Source organism: Aspergillus undulatus (genome assembly GCF_047715775.1).
Source record: "Aspergillus undulatus strain CBS 261.88 unplaced genomic scaffold BDV17scaffold_3, whole genome shotgun sequence".
NCBI lineage: Eukaryota > Fungi > Ascomycota > Eurotiomycetes > Eurotiales > Aspergillaceae > Aspergillus > Aspergillus undulatus.
In genome coordinates this window covers 985768-1004044 of record NW_027396607.1, presented here as the reverse complement: position 1 = coordinate 1004044, position 18277 = coordinate 985768, and the positions used below count along the sequence as shown (strand labels likewise).

The following is an 18277-nucleotide window of genomic DNA, read 5'->3' as shown; positions in this document are numbered from 1 at the left end:
CGAAATTTGCTACGACTATTTTTTGGCGGGGTCGATTGTTATCAATGGGAATCACGTTATCGGAGTCGTTATCATCACATGACCTTCATCAGATCAATCCCCCAACCAGGAACAGCCGAGATCGGACTGTATAAACACACATTACTATGGACATTGAACCATATATCAGATCCAAAAAGGATGGGTCCATCCACGTCAACAACATGGGCCTGCCAGTTGTACTATGCTTCTCAACCAAAGGATCACTGCAGCGCCACGAGTTGTGCGGACAGACTGCCCTTGTCATATTTCGTGTATTTGCCGCGACCCTTGTCGAGTTCGTGATAACGGTCATAGAATCGCGCATAAAGAGGTTCAAGAACCGCTTGCACCTCACGAGCAAGCACGCTACGCACTTCTCGCTCCATGTAGAAGGCTTTGTGGCGTGCGACCATCTCATCGAAGCTTGCATTGAACGATTTGAACTTGTCCTTGATTGCGTCTCTGTCGCGAGAGGAAAGCGACTTAACGATAGCGCTGGAATCCACCGCTCCACCGGATTGTGGCCTGGTTCCGCCCCTGCCAGACGTGTATTGAACGTCAAGGAGGTAGTGCGACGTCTCCTTCCAAGCATCTAGGTATGTCGAAGTCGCCCGTTTGCGGAACGTATCAATCCTCGAAATACTATCTGGAGAGCCAAGGTATCTCGCTAGCTCCGAAGACCTAATTGCACGGTCCACGAGGCAAAAGACATTTGATAAGAAGACACCTTGGACGGCTTTTGAGCGGTGCAAGGCACGGCTTCGAGACTCCAGAGATATCATTAGTGCTTCAATCATATCCAGAATAAAGTGCGACAAGAGTGCGTCACTGTCCGGGTTGACGTCCAAGGGGATGTTACTTGTGGCGTTGGATGTCGAGCGCCAGTTTCCGTCGCCCAAGGAAGTCAAGATAGACGCAAGAGGCTTGGCGAAGCTAGTAAGGGTGGTAAGAGAGCTCATGACCTCATTCACAAGGGGTACAGGGCCACCATCCGGCGGAAGCATGGTAATACTTGCAGCTTTGCGCTTTGTCTCTTCAAGTAGTTCTGACAAAGACGATTTGGCAGTCTCTCGGACAGGCCTCAAAGCTTCCGTGAACAGACTCTTGAGTTCGCCAGTCTTTCTGGCTACTTCAAAAGACTTGGCTGAAACTATGTCAATGATCTCGAAGGCTAGGAAGCAATCAGTCATGAGATTCGAGCGGATGTACTGATTGAGTTCACGAAGAGTCTTGGAATATTCGGCCATAACGGAGCGGCAAGTCATTTGTAAGGCCAACCCTTGATGGTCTCCGGTGAAAATCCGCGTTATGGCTTCCCACTCCGCATATACGAAGGCCTCTAGAGCATTGGAGTAGATTCCTATTCCATTGGTGCCCTGTTTGTACGGCCCATCGCCAGCTCTTCGCTTCAGAGTATTGAGAGATGCAAGAGAAAGGTTTTGTGCGCTCTTTGTGATGTAAGGCCCTCGTATGTCGGCGTATATTTTAAGGGCAGGGCTTCCACCTTCGCCACGATGAGGAACGTGTACTACTGCCGAGCTGATTGCAGCACATATCGGCGCAATCTCCGCAATGCTCTCATCAGGTATCCTTGGAAATGGAAGATCTATGTGAAACAAAGGGTCAGTATCCGCGTTAAGTTGAGCGGGGTTATAAGTAAGTACCCTTCGTCAGGTAGTGCAATGGCTCAATAGGGTTGACATGCTGGCCCAGTTTGAGCCGCAGTAGATCCTGAAGTTTCGTATTGCCTGTGCCCAATAGAGATGTAAATTCGCTGATTGCTTTTTGATTCGACTTCAGATTTGTCGATGTCAAGTCCACCAGTGCATTGTCCACGCGCTTCATAGCCGCAAGATATTGCGCAAGATCATCGGTCTGCGGTCTATTCAATTCAGTCAGCATTAGTTACAAGCGGCGCAGATCATCCGACAAGATGCATACCCAGCGCGAATGATGCCCTCTTCTCGGTTCTTCGCATCGAGTGGCTGTCGAAGGCGGTTGATAGCTTCGTTGATCTTGTCGATGTTGTTATTTGTAATCTGAAGCGACTGCGTGTTGCTATAGATGGGTCCAATAGCATGCTTAACGACATTTCCTCCGGTTTCGAGACGCACAAGAGAGCCTTGGATTTTCTTGGTGAGACCCTTCAGCTTCTCGAGGTTGGCATACAGCACCTCCACTTCAGCACTCTCTTCGGCAAAAGCCGTGTTCCTCGGTGCAATCATGGTATCAATCGGGCTGCGGAATTCCAGGTATTCAAATCAAGAACTGTCGACAAACTGTACAGATAACGGATATCATGTCTCGTATCGATGCGCAGGGATAAGTGTGGGTATAACAGAGAGAGAAAAGACAGCTGAGGCGCCCGGCCTCACGAATTAACCCCTGTTTCTCATAGATTGTGAATTAGTAAGTGAGTGTTGATTAAGGTTGGTATAGGTCAGCGCAAAGTGTCAAGCTCAGTCGGCAGCCGCCTGTTCCCCCGGACGAAACATGACGCTAATCTCAAAAGGGCTCATGCGGTCCGAGGTATATCCGAAGCATAGATCACGTGATTATACGTCACCGAACCCTTCGTGATCGTCGGGCTTGGCCAAGCTTGGCCAATCGTGCCGCTTTCAGGCACAACTTGCGTTACTTAAACCCGCCTGCCAATGCCTCCTCAATGCCTCCTCGATGCCTCCTTTCCATCCACATGCCAATCGTGGTGCCCTCCGCAAAATGGGTGCTGCGAGGGCATTCTGCCTTCGATTCGCTCCTTCGGCCGCCCTGATCTATGTGGGTGGCCGCGTCCTTTACTCAATTGAAGCCGCGCGAAACAACTCCCAGCTATTCCTACTACACGCCGATCCGAAAGCACCATACTCAACCACCTCCACGAATCTTGCCCGCGGTCAATCTCATAACTCAATTGGAGATGGAAGTACTGGCCGAAGCTGCTCCGAGACTCGCGTCGGGGGAAACTTCCACAGTGGTGAACCAGAATCTTCCTCTGTATGGTCCCACATTATGCAGAGATTCGACGGCGTGAAGCAGTCTGTCGGTTCGCCGGAATGGATTGAGTTCGAGCAGATCAAAAACTACATCATCCCGGACTGGACGAAATTCCTTCCGGAAACCGTGCAGAAGCTTCAGCGCGAGCTTTCTCTAGCTCCGGGCTCCTTAGCGGATGAGATCTGGAGGGAGGCGCAGGACCCAGACTTGAACCCGGAGATCCTTCGCGAGGCCAAGGTTCGAGTCGGGGATGGTCTCTGTCCCGATGAGCTGGAGTTTAGACGAAAGCGGCAGAAACATGCTGTGAAAGCGCTATCAGCTTATTTAAACATACCCGAAGAGGACATACATCCCGATGACGTCCCGATCATCTCTATGTGCGGTTCAGGGGGTGGTCTGCGTGCTCTTGTTGCCGGTACCGGTTCATATCTAGCTACGCAAGAGGCTGGGCTTTGGGACTGTGTAACCTACACTGCTGGTGTTAGCGGCAGTTGCTGGCTACAGGTCCTCTACAATTCCTCTATTACTGGGCGTAACTTCACCAAGCTGGTGGCTCATTTGAAGAGCAGACTAGGGATTCACATGGCATTCCCACCAGAGGCGCTCAAATTGCTCACTCATGCGCCAACCAACAAGTATCTTCTCAGTGGCCTAGTCCAGAAATTGAAGGGCGACCCAGCAGCTGATTTCGGATTGGTAGATATTTACGGAATGCTTTTGGCTGCACGGTTGCTCGTGCCCAAGGGAGAACTTGGAGCCTCGGACTACGACCTCAAGCTATCCAACCAAAGCCGCAATATCGCTGACGGAGCTCACCCGCTTCCAATTTATACTGCTGTTCGTCACGAGATTCCGGTCCTGAAGGGAAAAGCAGAAACTGGAAAGAAGCCGATGCCTGAGGATCTGATCAGAGAATCCCAGAGCGAGTCCTGGTTCCAATGGTTTGAGTTCACTCCGTATGAGTTCTTCTGCGAGGAGCTCAACGCGGGTATACCTACATGGGCTCTGGGAAGACATTTCAAGAACGGGAAGAACGAGGCTCCTTCTGGGGCTGCTCCCATGCCTGAGCTACATGTTGGCGGTCTGATGGGAGTATGGGGTAGCGCGTTCTGCGCTACGCTTTCGCATTACTACAAGGAAATTCGTCCACTCGTCAAAGGCATTGCCGGGTTCGGAGGCATTGATTCCTTGATTCAGGGCAAGTCAAAAGACCTTGTTCGAGTGCATCCCATCGATCCGGCAACTATACCAAATTATGTTCTTGGAATGAAAGACCAGCTACCCCCGTCCTGTCCCGAATCGATCTTCCAAAGCCAACACTTGCGGCTTATGGATGCGGGAATGAGCAACAACCTCCCAATCTACCCGCTGCTTCGGCCAGGTCGAGACGTGGACATCATCATTGCCTTTGACAACTCAGCCGACATCCAACAAGAGAACTGGCTATCTGTCGTAGATGGCTACGCACGTCAACGCGGGATCAAAGGCTGGCCAATTGGAGCAGGTTGGCCCAAAGCATCCGACACTTCCAAAGAAACAGAGGAAACCCTCCGAGAGCCCCAGAACATCTCGGAAGAGACCCTCAACAAAAAGGTCACAGCCGCACAGGACTCATCTAACAACAACCAGCCAAGTCAACCCACTTCCACCAAAGAAGCCGCAAACAAGTCAGACTCCAAGCCCTCACACCGCGACTCAGAGCTAGGTTACTGCAACGTCTGGGTAGGGACCATGCAAGAAAAACTATCCGAAAAGGAACCACCACCCTCCAAGCGCCTCTTCGACCCCCGTCAGCCCGACTCCCACCACACCGAATCCGAATTCCACCTCATGCGCCCCGACGCTGGCATCGCAGTCGTCTACTTCCCTCTCCTCCCTAACTCCTCAGCCCCCGAACTCCCACCAACCTCCTCCCTGAAGACACCATCCGCATCCAACCAGCACGAAGTCTCCGACACAAAATCAAATTCATCCTCATCTACACCCACATCACCATCCAACTCTCCAGGCCCCTCAAAGCCCTTCTCTCCACACCCAGGCAACATCGACCCCGACGTAGACGACTTCCTCTCAACCTGGAACTTCGTCTACACGCCCGAACAGATCGACGCCGTTGTTGGCCTCGCGAAGGCGAACTTCGCGCAGGGTGAGGAACAGGTGAAGCGTGTTGTTCGGGGCGTTTATGAGCGGAAGAAGAAGGATCGGCTGGAGAGGGAGGAGAAGGAGGCGAGGCCTCATAAGGAGGGGTTGATGCTTAGTTGATAGATGGATTTGGATCTTATACCTTGGCTGACTTCTTTCTATTCTGTCCTTCTTACTTAACTTTCTTTCCTTTTGAATGGTTTACTTATTTTGGGTCTCGCTTAGAGTTAGCGTTTATGCATGTACAGAGCATACGATTGTACAATAGAAATATCCATGGACATAATTATCGTATATATGTGCATGGTGTGCATCACCGGGTGTGGGTATCAGACGATCAAGGGATGGAGGTCTATTCCGGCGCTTTATCCTTTCGGTCTTCGTCATCATCTCCATCCTTCTTCTTATTCTTCACACCCTCATCTCGCAACGGAATATTCTCCTTCTCCTTCTCCTCAACCTTCTTCTCCTTCCTCCTCGCAGCCCTCATAGCCCCCTCGTCATCCTCAGCACTACTTTCCTCCTCCCTAACCTCCCTCTCAGTCTCACTCTCGCGAATCTTCCAATCCACAACCCTCGTCTCCGGAATCTCCTCGCCGGGTCTCGGCTCCTCCACAACCACACTACTAACCGGCCTTCTTTGGTGATCTGCATCGCGCGCCTCAACTGTATCATCCCCCGCATACCGCCACAGCACCTTAAGCCGATCAAGCGCCTTGATCCCCTTCCGGCTCGTCCCCTTGATCCCGTCCATAGCGTCCCACTCGACTTCGAAGACGCCCGAGTCGTACCGGTCGCCGCCTTCGAAGTACGGGTTGAACCAGACGTGCGCAACGGATGTTACCATCGGCAGGCCCGTGTAGGAAGCTGCTTTGCTGCGGCGCTCGAAGTCGATGTTTATGTCTGAGCTTGGGAGGATGAGGGGGGTTGATGGCCGGAGGAGGACGGCAGAGGTGTGTTTTTGGGGGTGCGGGTGGGGTTCGGCTGTTATTGTTGTTGTGGTTGTTGGGGTGGTGGTGGGATTGGTGTTGGTTGTGGATTGGGAGATCGGGTTCGATGTTGCGAGGGTGTTGGCTTTGCTGGGCAGGTTGGGAGTGAAAAGGCCCGAGTCGGAATCGGGTTCTGCGGCGGACTGAGGTTCTGGGGGCGTAGAGAGAGCGGAGTTTGAGGCTGAGGTTGGTGTTGAGGCCGTGGGGGTGTTGAGGTTTGATTTGGACTTGGACTTGGGCTTGAGCTTGAGTTTCTGTTTGGCCTTGTTGAAGTTCTCGGTGCTGTTGTTGTTGCCGTTGCCGTTGCCATCGCCGTCGCCGTCCGAGCTGCTCCCGGTACTGCTCGACTGGGATCCGTCACCAGGCATAACAACGTGTTCATTTTCACGGAATAGGTGGAAATGCTTGATTTTTTGGCCGTCCTCAACGAACCCCTCGACCGCAACTTTAACACCATCCCGCAAACCCCAGACATGAATCTCAATAATCTCAACCGGCCGCTCAACATACCTCTTACCCATCTCGTTCGTCCACCGATTCACATACCGCACCCACCGCAGCTGACTCGGGATGCTCACGCCCTCCCCAAAACCGACCCTCATCCGCCGCTCCGTGAACCGCTGCAACGCATCCTCCATCTTCCACCCCTCTTGGCTGATGAGGTATGAGCAAGCCATTGACCCACTGCGCCCTTTGCCAGCCTTGCAATGCACAACTACAATGCGTTGCCCTTGCTTCTCCTTCTTTCCCCCACCACTTTCATTCTCCTTGCCATCCCCTGACGTAGAAACCGGCCCATCCAACCTATGCAGCCAATTCCGCATACTAGCCATAACCTTCGGGATCAGCGCAAACGGCGGCGGATGGTGATCGGGGAACGGGAAATGGTGAATTCGCCCATACACCTCAGAATCGGGGTACCCTGTGCCCTCGGCCCGGAACTCCCAAATGCACCAGTCGGCGCCATGTTTCTCATCGAGGAAGCTGATGAGTTGTTTCAGGGGCGTTCGGTAGGCGATCTTGGGGTAGTTTGTCGAGGGACCGGATGTTGCAATTACTAGGACGTAGGAGGATTCGATGGTTAGTCGGCCAAGGTGGCAGGTAGGTAGATAAGTAAAGGCGCGCAGAAAGCGGAGCGGACTCACTATTATCGGCAACGTAGCAAAGATCGAGCCCGGTTTCAGGATGTTGTAGTCGCGGTCCGGCAACAATCTGGCGGAGGATCGAGGCCTGGGTTGGACGAGAAGCCAAGCGCAGCAAGTCAGTCTGGGCACGGCAGAAGATGCTGGGGAAGTGGAGGGAGGGGGCGCTCGCTGAGCTGCATACCATGAGTCGTACAAGCTGTCAGTGGTCGACCCTGCCGCGGGAGATGGATAGAAGAACGAGTGGGAGTAGTCTGTAAAGGAAAGAGTCAGGAGAAGTATGTACAGGGAATGAAGATCAGTATGTAGGAATGTGCCTTGCTTCATGGGATTTTTGGCAAGGCGACGAGGCTCTCTGGGTTCACAGGGGACGCGACGCCAAGACTGTGATGTCATCGATGATCGGCCCTTAGTATAGCCTCACTCGAGACGTACGACTACTACGAAGATGGAGATCAAGATAAAACCAAAGCCCTCGATGAACTCGACCACAGCGGAAGCAGAAATCATGATCTCGTGAGTAAAGTGAACAAAGAAATCGGGACCAAGAGACGAAAACGTCACTGTCAAAGCCCGCCATTGACAGAATCCCTGTACCAAAGCAGGCAATCCGAGGAACGCCATGCTGGAAGACTCGAGTGTTGAAAGAACTTGCAACACTGTAAAGGTGGTTTTTGTTCAAAGAAAAAATGCCCCGGAGAGCATAAATTCACGCTTACCTGCACCCTCGATTTGAGCAATCCACCCACTACTACCTCAGCACACTGAATATACTGCGGCCGAAAACAATCACTGAACCATGTCTCCGAAACCTTCAGTCGGCGCTGAAGTCGCAGCAAAGGTGGCAAGGATCCTGGACGAGAAAGGCATTGCCTACGTCCTCTTCGGATATGTGGCTCTCAGTCTCTATGGCACAGTCACAAATCATCCGGTATGTGCGTAGCACGCTACAACGCCCTTTTGACCGGTCAGCTAATAACTATTTGTTCTGCTAAAACAGGATGTCGACTTTGTGGATTCGGACAATATGATTCCATCAGCAACCAAAGCCCTAGTCGCGGAAGGATAAGGTCTATGCACCAACCCAACCTGTGGCGAGCTCAAGACAAGGCGTCCGGCATGGGAAGATGACGAGGACTTCAGATACTGGCCTCGGCACGTTATTCCAGACGTACACTTCCATGACGAGCCGAAGATGGCTATGGTTCTGTCTCTCCTCCGCCAGTCCAAGTACCTCAAGTGGCTGGGTGATTTGAAGCCCCGGATACCGGACGCCAAGGGACGAGGACCTGATTCTTTCCACTGATGCCTCGCGCATAGCGCCAGCGTACACCGCCGAGGCGGAGCATATCTACGGGCCTACTGGCCCCTGAACCAAGACTCCTTCACAGAGGCAATCATCAGGCTCCATATGCGAGACTACGACGAGCGTTGTCCGTCTGGAAATTCTCTGTGATCTTCCATGGTCTTTCATCTGAAGGACGCGCTTAGACCTGAGGAGGCCTACGAAAAGTACCTCCGTCCGCGGTTCTAGCGCGCTTGGATTGACATGGGTGGTTCTTATTATGAAAAATATGACCCTATCCTCCCATTGTTGCATCTTCGTGAGCAGCTAATTGATAGAGGTGAACTTCCATCTGACTTGCCGCGGATAGATCTTTCGAAGTATAAGGGGTATCGGGATTTTCTATTTCTGGAATAGAGTATCCTCGGTCTGGGAATGTGGTCCTGGGGACTGTCCTCATTGTTTGTATTAACTGTGTAAAAGCAGATGACACTTGTTTAATCTCGGAACTAAGGTACTTTTCGATAATCTATGGAAAACAAGTTCAGCCGGTAAATACGAATAACAACCATACTGAACCAACGATCAGAACGGTTTCGCCGCCGCGCCTCTCCACATCTTGTCAGAAAACATCGCTCGAAGAGTGCGGCCAAACTTCTGCTCCAGCTCGGCTCGCTCTTGTGGGCTGGACGGCACTCCATAGTCAATCATCCAACTCATAACTGCTTGAAGAGTTGCCCCATGATCGGGAAAGGAAAGGGGCACCAACGCCCTGAGTTCCACCTCGGGGCCGTGCTCCTCAATGTAATCTGTGAGCGCTGGCTTAGTAGTTTTGGGACCCAGGAATGAGTCTCCCCTTGGCCTGATTCCGACGAGACTATCATAAAGTGTACCAACATATACCTTTGCTAAGGCAGGAGAGTCTGCAGCCGTGTCTGGGATGAAATCCAGAAACCCAGGTTAAGCCCCCATTAGTGGAATTTTATCCTTGAGAGTCAGCACAAGAGATGGCGGCAGGCGGTTCGTATGGGACATCGGCTCCGCTATCAAGGGGCGAGAACACACTCCCTTTATGACGGGCAGTTCCGTCTGCATATTCTAGAAAGGTGGTGAGCAGCGGTCGATTCAAAGAGTCAGAGCCGTATGCTTCCAGCAACGTACAGACCACCCATTCAAAACTCGGAGCACTCATCAGAATGCGCGCTGGATTAGGGCCCAGGGGTGCTGGGCTTCTTTATACTTGGAAATGTAGTCCGCGAGTGCACACCATTTGACGTGGGCCAGAAAAGTCTGGCACACTGCCACCACCGGGCCAAAATCCTGCAATTCCTCGGCCATTGTCTGCTGAATCTCCTTTGTCTGAAGGAATTCGAAGATGCTCCGATGGGTCAAAGCAACGTATTATTCGAACGTGGAAAATCTTTTGCAACTCCAGTCAACGAACTCTTCTTGGTTGACGTGCAACAGTCCCCTGCATTTCCAGTGATTCCCCTGCTTTGTTGAAGCCTATTCTTGACCTCTTCGGCTGATGCCATGTTTTGTACCTCGTGGACAAACCTGGGGTTCTCCAAATCATCCGCCACGAATGGAAAACCGGATTATAGGCCATGGGACCGGGCATGCAGTGGCCATCAGTAGAATGGCGTATACTTCGTTCCGGCTGCTTGCATGGACAGATCTCAGCAACTGCCAGAACAGGTCCTCCAACCCACGTGGCAGTGGTGTGATTCTATTATGCAGCTGTCTCAGATTGTCGCCTGAGAACAGGCCGTCTTCCAAGTCGTCCAGAACAAGAGCCACCCACAGAAACACGCCGTCAGCACGTTGAACGACGCTCTCCATGAGTTCCTGTCTGTCGGCTTCATTCCCAAGGGCAAGAAACTTCTCGTTATGACTGAGATTTTCTGTCACCAGCATAGTGATATCTTGCAATGTCAGGTCATGCAGCTGAATTTGCGGGAGATCACGGAAGGGCTCTGCGAGGTACGAGCTCTCGCGAGTCAAAGCACATATCTTGATGTCTTCATGTCTTTGGGCAACCCAGTCCTCTAGCGGCTCTAGCAGCTCACCAGGTTCTCCTTCGAATTTGTCCAAGGCGTCGATGAAAACAACAAGCCGATGCTTCTTGTATATCTCATCAGAGTCTTTCAGAAGTCGGAAGGCGCCATGGGTATCCTGTTGCCCATCGAACACAATGTCAGGGTATTCATGAGCGTTCAAAAGGTAAAAGGAGTTAAACAAGAGGAAAGTAGACAACAATATGTACATGGTCCTAAGGATTGATCTAACAGGCCTCTTTATAAGTCTCAAACATCCAAGTAGATACAAAGCCAATAAGCTTGCCAGAGTCAAAGCTATACAAGACATGAAAGATATTACAAGCATTCAATTAATTGTTTTGAATCATCAAAAGATCCCTAGAGGTCTCTCCACCCAAATCCGAGCCCTCTCGAAGGCCTGAGTTTCTCCAAAGATCCCACAACACAAGAACCAAAGAGCCTCGATGCACCTTTCATCTGGCAGGATCTGAGCTCCCATCATCAAACCCAAGATCCATCAATAGCTTAAGCAACCCCATAAACCTCCTTAACCGGAATCGTAAACCTCGTCTGGGCCTCGGTAACATTTTTCTCCCCGAGCGCATAAAACTCACTATACGCGCCCTCACGCCACTGATGCTGCGCCTTAACCGTCCAGTTGCTCGCCCCATTGCCATTGGCATCAACCTGGGGGTCAATCTGTGCAAGAACGCCCTTGTTCCTGCAGGGCGCGTAGTCGCCAGCCTCGGTGGTCCCGTTACACGTCGTGTTGAACCCCGGCGTGTTCTCGGAGGAGAATCCCTGGATTGCGAAGTTGTAGACACACCCGCCTTGCGAGCAGCCGATGTCGAAGTGCGAGACGTGCCATGTGAGCGCGGGGTTGTTGGGGTTTGTTCGGGCGTTGTTGGGGCTCATTGGGATGCGGTAGGCTATTGGGGGGAGGGAGGCGGTTGTTGTTGATGTGAGGCCCAGGGTTAGGACGGTGAGGGCAAGGGTGGAGAGGTGCATTTTGGTCGTTTATTTGTTGTGTTGTGCCGAGTATAGGGGTATAGATTAAGTACGGTGGAATGGAAGTATAGTGGTAGTATGTAGAGAATTGAGAGCTTTGTTGATTATCGATTGTCTGATCTCGAGGAAGGGACAAACTTATAAGATCGGGAGAGCATGTATGACATGAGAAGTGACCCCAGCAGTGAGACAATTGGCGATGTCCGACTATAAATGGAAGACTGGAGACGCTCCTTGTTGATCTCCTTCCTTGGCGGCGTTTGGCCGCTGCAGATCCCAGGGGCACCCAACAATAATAGTATTACAACAAGCACAAGCACTGTCATGATTGTTTGCCATTGTTAGATAGACATGACTGGTCGAGACCTGCATGTCTCACTCTGCGACTGGCACCGCAGCAGAATCTCAAACCGGTTTGAACGATGGTTCCTGCGTGGAGCCTGCAGCGGTCCTGCGGGAAATTAACGCTTCGGCCAAGACACGTGCGGCAGCTTGTCTTGACCTGCTGCGTCCGTGATTACATATGCTCTCTTTAGGTTCTCTAGTTTTGGTTTCAACGATAAGTAAAGTCATAATGAGCTATTTTATCTGTCTGTTATTTCGACTCGAGCACACCTTCAGATGCGAATAATCGAGTGGTGAACAGCATGGGTATCATTGCGATCAGCGTCTGGTTCCGAGCTGGCATTCCTGGCGCATCAGCTGTCGTCACCCGTGAATGACTGTAGACTGACTGGAGACCGAGCTCTTCCCCTGCTGCTCTAAACAGTCAATAATATACAACAGCAGATTAGATATTACTCTGAGTGGCTTGCCCTTATCTCAGCCACCGCCGCCTTGATCTTCTCATCCTTCTCCCGCAGATCCTCTGGGGTAGTGAGCGTGGGCCTGATCTTTGAAAAACCTTCCTGTTCCCGAGCCCGTGCAATGGCCGCCTCGCGTCTCTTCCTCTGCCGCCGGGCCTTGTTGTACCCCTTTTGAAGAAGTGTCTCTCGAGTGTCAGCCACTGCCGGGTGGTCCTTGAGTTTGACAATGTCCTCAGAAGTCGATTTCTGAAATAATTTCCGAATCTCGGTTCGTGAATCGCCGCTCAGCTTGAATCTTTTTTGGTGCGCTTCGTCAAGATAAAGTTGCACGACTTCGGGCTGATTTAACTCAACAAACATCGTGATCATAAGCTGCATCGTTCTGGAATCAGGCGCGATATTCAGCTTTTGCATTTCCTGAACAAAAAACGCGGCTGCTTCTGGCTGCTTGCCCTTTCGGGACATATTGATCAGAGCGTTGAAGATAGACGCATCAGGCTTTTGACCGCATAGCGAATATAGCTCTTTGTAGAATTCGATGCCGTCATCAACCGCGAACGGGTCATCAGTTGTGGCCTCCTCGCACAGTTTGATGACTAGCCTTGCACACAGAAGAGGTATCTTCTTCCCTGATGATTTCAGCTCTCCCAGGATGTTCCGAACTTCCCGAAAGGGGGTCTTCTTGGCCCGGTACTGGGCTATAATAATCTTGCTTGTACTTGCGTTGAAGGAATGGTCCTCTTCATGCAGGACGCACAGGAGCTCAAGCGCGCCACGTAAATCGCCAGATTCGGAAAACGCCCCGACCAGACTAGCAAAGTCTTCAGGCTTTAGCTGAGCCTCGTTATGATGTTTGACCATCTGCGTTACCGAAAGCGCCAGCTTGGTATTTCCTTTACTAGCTGCCACCTTGAGAACTTGGGAGCACAGTTCAGGCGTCGGCGGCGTGATATCCCGCTCCACAATTCTATTCCATATGAAGCGCGTCAATTTATGATGGTTAGCAGCGGTCGCCGCTTGGAGGACATGCGTCCAAATGTCTTTTGTCCATTCGCGCCCTTTGCTCATCCGAGCGTCTATCAGCTGGAGAACCAGATCAAACTTGTTGATTTTGCAGAGTTCAGAGACCAAAAGAATGTGGAGCCAGTCCTTGATCTCTATATCCTTCCTCTCCATATTCTCAATCTGTTCAAGGGCCAGCTCGAACCGATTCTCCCTAATCATGCCGGCCACAATATGATGCCACCCATCAGGAGTAACGGGAAGACGCCGTTCTTCAAGTTTCGCGAGCACATCCCGCCGCGCGTAGTTAGAGTACCGATGATAAGAAATTACCTTCACACGATTCCAATATCAGCCTAACGCCGAGCAGATTCTCTCAAGGGATGTCATAACCTACATGCAGCGCAAGGTGGAGGATGTCAGAGTCAATCAAAATCCCACGTGCCTCCATCTCATTAAGCAACTTCCGAACCGTCTTCGCCCTCCCATGCAAAGGATCGCGATGGCTCTGGATAAGCGCTTTGTAGTGCCGTGTCTCAGGTTTGATTTTCCGGACCCAAATCAGAACATGCAGTATCTGCATCGCGGTAATCACTTTCGCATTTTTGTCGGAGGGTAATTTCGCAAGCATGTCCTCCAGCTTCTCTGTCGACAGATGTCGCAGACTCTCTGGAACATTAGGTATCTTAATTCTGAGAGATTTCTTTAACGGGTGTGTCAAATGGAAACGATTGGTCGCGGCATATTCAGAATCAGCGCATAGGTCTTCGCCCGTGCAGGTATTTTCCGCATTCTGAGGGCTGGTGTGATGAGATTGAGTCGAGCTGTAGCGTGTTTGAAGGCATCTCGATGCGGGGGCTCGGGGGGTAGTCGAAGGATTTCGGAGTCGCGTCGCAGGCAGGTTAATGGTCTGGCGCTGAGTATAATTCAATCGCAAGGACGGGCAGAAGAAGTGCCATAGCTGGTCCGATTTGAGTCTCCGGTGTGACATTGCGATGGTTGCAGAAGTGGAAAAGTACCAGTCAAGCTTCAAGATCCTCGAAAAAGAAGCTCCGATCACGTGATATCCAATTTATCCTAGGTACAAACGGGGCAGGTACGGTACGGTGGCTGGTCCAAACCATTCAAAGAGTAGCTGATATCAACCTTCATTTCCATGTCAATCATAAATTGATGGTGATAGCAATAAAGTTACATGGCAAGCTCCCATCGAAAAAAACAACCAGATACGCCAGGCCATGCTCACGATCCCGCCAACGAATCCTCCCAGCTACATACGCATCTCCGGGGTATCTATCATTGTCTCCGCTCGTCAACTTATAGCACCAGTATTCCTATTACTTTTTCTAGTTTCCACCCCGACCGCGCCCGCGCCCCCGGCCGCGACCACCACGACCGCCCCTATCGCCCCGTCCACCCTCGCGAGGCCCGCGGTTGCGATTCTGTGGCTGGTTCTGCTGCTGCTCTTTGACCATCTCGATGATTTCTTCGGGAATTCGTAGGTATTTGATCTGTTAGGCTCCGGGGTTAGTTGGCGGGGACTTATAGCGGGGCCGCACAACGTACGTTGTTTCCGCGGACGTAGACTTCTGGTAGCTTAAAGAACCGGTCGCCTTCAGGGCTCGTCTGGACAACTTCTCGAAGTATTAAGTTCATCCAGTTGTCGCAGTTGGCGAGGTGTCCGTTGAGGGTTTCGCCGTTCTTGAGCTCGACAAGCATGGGGTGGCCTTGCGCGGCGGTGAGGAGGCCGAGAGGGAGCTATATGTTGCGCATGCAAAGTTAGCCAAGTCCGTATAAAAGTAGTCCACAAAGCTCGAGGGCTCCGCGCGGGATAATTACCATTCTGGCTGTGATCGAGTGTGGAGTGTTGTGCGATGCCAATAGGGGACGGCGGGGAGCCCAAAGGATGGTTAATTTGTCGCTAGCTCCGTGTCCGGACGATATAAATGCCAATAAGCGCGGTGAATAACAGTTGTAAAGATCGAAGCAATGCCTTGACAGCTACAGAGAGCCAAATCCGAGTGCAGCTGTGACATCGGCGGGATTGACGGAAAAGTAGAATTTCCGACTCCGAAGTATTTCTGAGCTTACCGCTTCACCACCAACCCCCGAGGGCATTATCATCCATGACCCCTCATGTGAATTTGTTAATGCACATGGTTTGCATGCATGTGGTGGCCATAGCAAGATAGTAGACACATATATTAGGGTGGTTGAGTATTTAGTGGTTCATTTCTGATGTCGGTGGCCCGTCTGCTTTGGCCGCGCTTTTCTATCCTCCAGGCCGCGATGATTAAAAGCCCTAACTCGGTATACTGTGTAAGTGACTTTAGGAAAGAGCAACCCGAGCCCGTGCCCATCGCTTCTGCCTTCTATACAGGATGCATCCATTTCCGGAAGGTACGATGTTGGCCCGGCATATTGGGAAGGAACGACCGGGTGCTTGTCTTGTCCGCCATGACGGGAAGGAGCGACCGTCGTCCACTTCGTTCTCGTCCATCGCACTTTCCTTGCTTGGCGGCTGTGTTACTATACGGCATATGCCATACTAACGGATCCTGCTTGTGATTATTAGAATAGACTAGACTCCATTGCCTCAAGCGCTGTACAATCTGCTGAAGGTACCTACCAAGCAACGGTGGAATGAATTAGGGCTTGAGGCCTAGAATTTAGAGGTTTAGATTGATTTTTGTATTGATACATGACAGCTCGGATCAATCTCGGGAACTCGCAATTTAAGTGAAGTATGACTGAGAACATGAAAGAAAACGCTCCAACGCAATTACGCCTTCGGCCGCTTCGCAAGCACAGACTCTTCTTCCTCTTCGTCTTCATCCTCATCTTCAACCGTGAATTTCCGCTTCGCACGTTGGTCTCTGTTGCTTGAGGCTTCGACTTCCTCCTGCTGGGCCTTGAGCTTTTTCTCGCGCTCGTTGAAGAACCCAAATAGCTGCTCGTATCCTTCCTCCACGTTGGCGACGGTCTCCTCGAGGGCGTTGTGGCGCTCGCTCAGCTTGAGCTGAATGAGCATATCCCGGGAGCGCTTGTAGAGGCGTTGCTTCGTCAGCATGCGCCACCAGTAGTATCGGCGGTCGTTGGGGTTGTCGGCTCTGTGCTTTTTTATGAGGAGCCGGGACATATTTGCGCCGCCCTTTCGGCGGTTCTCGCGCGGGATTTGACCGAGGAGGAACATTTCCTGGATGTGTGCGAACTGGGTGGGTTCGATCTTGTAGGTTGTGCGAATCTCATTGAGGGATTTAAGTGGGAGGAGAGAGGAGGTCGGGACACGCCTGGTCTTCTTGTTGTCGCTCCAAGGGTCGGGATTGATGTTGATGTTGTGTTTGAGAAATTCAGGGCAAAGGATGTGGTAGTCTGCCGAGTCCCGGAGCACGTCGAAGGATTCATTGGGGTCCTCGACGGTTAGTTCTCTGATTGTTGGGTCATTGAAGCAGGCTTTGTGAATTGTGTTATAGAGGTTGACGCCGTGCCCTGTGCCCTGATGCGGCGGGAGAATCAGGAATTGCGCAATCCGCAATCGCGATGGGAGCTCTCCTGGTCGGATGGGTTCGGTTATGGGGAAAGGGCTCTCTTTGGGAGTAGGCTTCTCGGAACGGTCTCTCTGGTAGAACCACCATCGATAAGTGGTGGCGTATCCCACAATAGAAAACTGTGAAGCAGTTGGGGTGGGCGGTTCGACCTTTTCGTATCTAGTCTCGTCAGTACAAACTTTGTATAGAAAATTGAGTGGCCATACACAAAGTAGACCATCCACCGCTCCAGTGTCCATTCAGGATCATCTGTTGTGAGAGGCGTCCCAGCCTCGATGTAGAACGACACCATGATCTGGAACCGATTCAGCAAAAGCTGCACCTGGGGATCCGCAAGAGAAGCCGCCCAGATCTCATAATTCCGTCCGCGAACAGAGTAGCTGTGAGCAAGCTTGCCCGGTGGCTTGAAATCTTTTGCATCTTCCTCCTGAACGGCGCTCTCGAATTCGGGTAACGAAGAAAAGGCCTCTACATCAACGGTTAGACAAGTGGCTTGTCTCCAACGCAATTAGAACTACCTTCGGGAAGAAATTCTTTCAATGCTGCGGGGATATCGACAGGCTCTGCATCCTCGACAGCCTTGAATTTCTCATCGTGCGAGACGTGGACATGAGGACGAAGATTATGCGCCGCGAAGCGCAAGCGGATGATTAATCCCTTATAGCCGAATATGCGCTCCTCTTCGCCGAAGATAGGGTATGTGAACTGCGGGTGGAAACCTGAGAGCGTCTTGGGCTTCTGCTGGTCGGGCTGAACGATAGTGATTTGGACGGCGTCATTGGCGTCGCAAGACCCTACGGAGAGATCAAGTGTCAGCTAATGCGATGAAGGGGGCAAAAGACTAAGGCAGTGGGAAAATTACATTCGCTTTCCGCCGACATGATGGAGACTCGCAGCCAAGATAATCAAAAACTATGCGTGGCGGAGGAGATGGGGAGATGTGTTTCGTCGAGTCTTCAAGATGCTTCCTGTCTTTGCGCGTCTTTTGATCGCGTTGCGCGCAGCGGGTATAACCCTTTTTGGACTAGCGCCATCTGGAACACTGTCCTTCAGCTTCGAGGGATACAGCAGGAAATGATTTATATCACACATTGTAAAGTCTCATGGGATTATCTGGTGTGCCTTTTCGTGTATCTAACATTCATATCATGATGCAGCCTTTTGTCCTGGGTATTATGTACCTCGGCTTCGTGAATCTCACACTTAGTCTGGAAGTTTGGGGAACGTCCTTGTGCGGGGACCATTATATATCTCCGCACATCCGCGGGGATGTTAGGCAATCCCAGAAAGTAACAACATAC

General features: G+C 51.5%; 9 protein-coding genes across 9 annotated transcripts; 2 read left to right on the top strand and 7 right to left on the bottom strand.

Moving 5' to 3' along the window:
* Window positions 1-2461, bottom strand: BDV17DRAFT_111738 (EXO70 family protein). Its single transcript, XM_073753863.1, has 3 exons — window positions 1963-2461; window positions 1686-1903; window positions 1-1627 (listed from the first exon to the last, which is right to left on the bottom strand). The coding sequence occupies exons 1-3, from the start codon at window positions 2244-2246 to the stop codon at window positions 243-245; spliced, it is 1887 nt and encodes a 628-aa protein (XP_073620385.1). The 5' UTR covers window positions 2247-2461; the 3' UTR covers window positions 1-242.
* A 281-nt stretch (window positions 2462-2742) lies between these two features.
* On the top strand, window positions 2743-5277 carry BDV17DRAFT_279202 (putative phospholipase A2 (PlaA); the record flags this gene model as incomplete). The annotated part of the gene is made up of 1 exon (XM_073759670.1): window positions 2743-5277. The coding sequence occupies one exon, from the start codon at window positions 2743-2745 to the stop codon at window positions 5275-5277; it is 2535 nt and encodes an 844-aa protein (XP_073620384.1).
* A 232-nt stretch (window positions 5278-5509) lies between these two features.
* On the bottom strand, window positions 5510-7912 carry BDV17DRAFT_287199 (putative phosphatidylinositol-3,4,5-trisphosphate 3-phosphatase; the record flags this gene model as incomplete). The annotated part of the gene is made up of 3 exons (XM_073761111.1): window positions 5510-7203; window positions 7292-7376; window positions 7724-7912. 3 exons carry the CDS (start codon window positions 7910-7912, stop codon window positions 5510-5512), a joined length of 1968 nt encoding a protein of 655 aa, XP_073620383.1.
* Window positions 7913-8087: 175 nt separating this feature from the next.
* BDV17DRAFT_287198 (uncharacterized protein) lies at window positions 8088-8357 on the top strand (the record flags this gene model as incomplete). The annotated part of the gene is made up of 2 exons (XM_073761110.1): window positions 8088-8219; window positions 8289-8357. 2 exons carry the CDS (start codon window positions 8088-8090, stop codon window positions 8355-8357), a joined length of 201 nt encoding a protein of 66 aa, XP_073620382.1.
* A 1548-nt stretch (window positions 8358-9905) lies between these two features.
* On the bottom strand, window positions 9906-10565 carry BDV17DRAFT_252223 (uncharacterized protein). The gene has a single exon (XM_073756522.1). The coding sequence runs from the start codon at window positions 10488-10490 to the stop codon at window positions 10146-10148; it is 345 nt and encodes a 114-aa protein (XP_073620381.1). The 5' UTR covers window positions 10491-10565; the 3' UTR covers window positions 9906-10145.
* Window positions 10566-11137: 572 nt separating this feature from the next.
* Window positions 11138-11620, bottom strand: BDV17DRAFT_287196 (uncharacterized protein; the record flags this gene model as incomplete). The annotated part of the gene is made up of 1 exon (XM_073761109.1): window positions 11138-11620. The coding sequence occupies one exon, from the start codon at window positions 11618-11620 to the stop codon at window positions 11138-11140; it is 483 nt and encodes a 160-aa protein (XP_073620380.1).
* Window positions 11621-12417: 797 nt separating this feature from the next.
* BDV17DRAFT_287195 (pentatricopeptide repeat protein) lies at window positions 12418-14419 on the bottom strand (the record flags this gene model as incomplete). The annotated part of the gene is made up of 2 exons (XM_073761108.1): window positions 12418-13761; window positions 13826-14419. 2 exons carry the CDS (start codon window positions 14417-14419, stop codon window positions 12418-12420), a joined length of 1938 nt encoding a protein of 645 aa, XP_073620379.1.
* A 366-nt stretch (window positions 14420-14785) lies between these two features.
* On the bottom strand, window positions 14786-15415 carry BDV17DRAFT_252219 (U6 snRNA-associated Sm-like protein LSm4). Its single transcript, XM_073756521.1, has 2 exons — window positions 15268-15415; window positions 14786-15186 (listed from the first exon to the last, which is right to left on the bottom strand). The coding sequence occupies exons 1-2, from the start codon at window positions 15268-15270 to the stop codon at window positions 14971-14973; spliced, it is 219 nt and encodes a 72-aa protein (XP_073620378.1). The 5' UTR covers window positions 15271-15415; the 3' UTR covers window positions 14786-14970.
* A 603-nt stretch (window positions 15416-16018) lies between these two features.
* On the bottom strand, window positions 16019-17985 carry hat1 (histone acetyltransferase catalytic subunit HAT1). The gene is made up of 4 exons (XM_073756520.1): window positions 17839-17985; window positions 17495-17770; window positions 17183-17444; window positions 16019-17135 (listed from the first exon to the last, which is right to left on the bottom strand). The coding sequence occupies exons 1-4, from the start codon at window positions 17855-17857 to the stop codon at window positions 16211-16213; spliced, it is 1482 nt and encodes a 493-aa protein (XP_073620377.1). The 5' UTR covers window positions 17858-17985; the 3' UTR covers window positions 16019-16210.
* Between the last annotated feature and the right edge of the window lie 292 nt (window positions 17986-18277).

Excerpts from the sequence above, each read along its gene's own strand:
- BDV17DRAFT_111738 (XM_073753863.1), bottom strand. The coding sequence starts at position 2,246 with ATGATTGCACCGAGGAACACGGCTTTTGCCGAAGAGAGTGCTGAAGTG. Across the intron at positions 1,904-1,962 it reads GAGGGCATCATTCGCGCTGG|ACCGCAGACCGATGATCTTG; the intron begins GTATGCATCTTG and ends TGAATTGAATAG. Across the intron at positions 1,628-1,685 it reads ATTGCACTACCTGACGAAGG|ATCTTCCATTTCCAAGGATA; the intron begins GTACTTACTTAT and ends TGTTTCACATAG.
- BDV17DRAFT_252223 (XM_073756522.1), bottom strand. The coding sequence starts at position 10,490 with ATGCTGGTGACAGAAAATCTCAGTCATAACGAGAAGTTTCTTGCCCTT.
- hat1 (XM_073756520.1), bottom strand. Across the intron at positions 17,445-17,494 it reads GAAAGAATTTCTTCCCGAAG|AGGCCTTTTCTTCGTTACCC; the intron begins GTAGTTCTAATT and ends CCGTTGATGTAG. Across the intron at positions 17,136-17,182 it reads CGGTGGATGGTCTACTTTGT|ATACGAAAAGGTCGAACCGC; the intron begins GTATGGCCACTC and ends TGACGAGACTAG.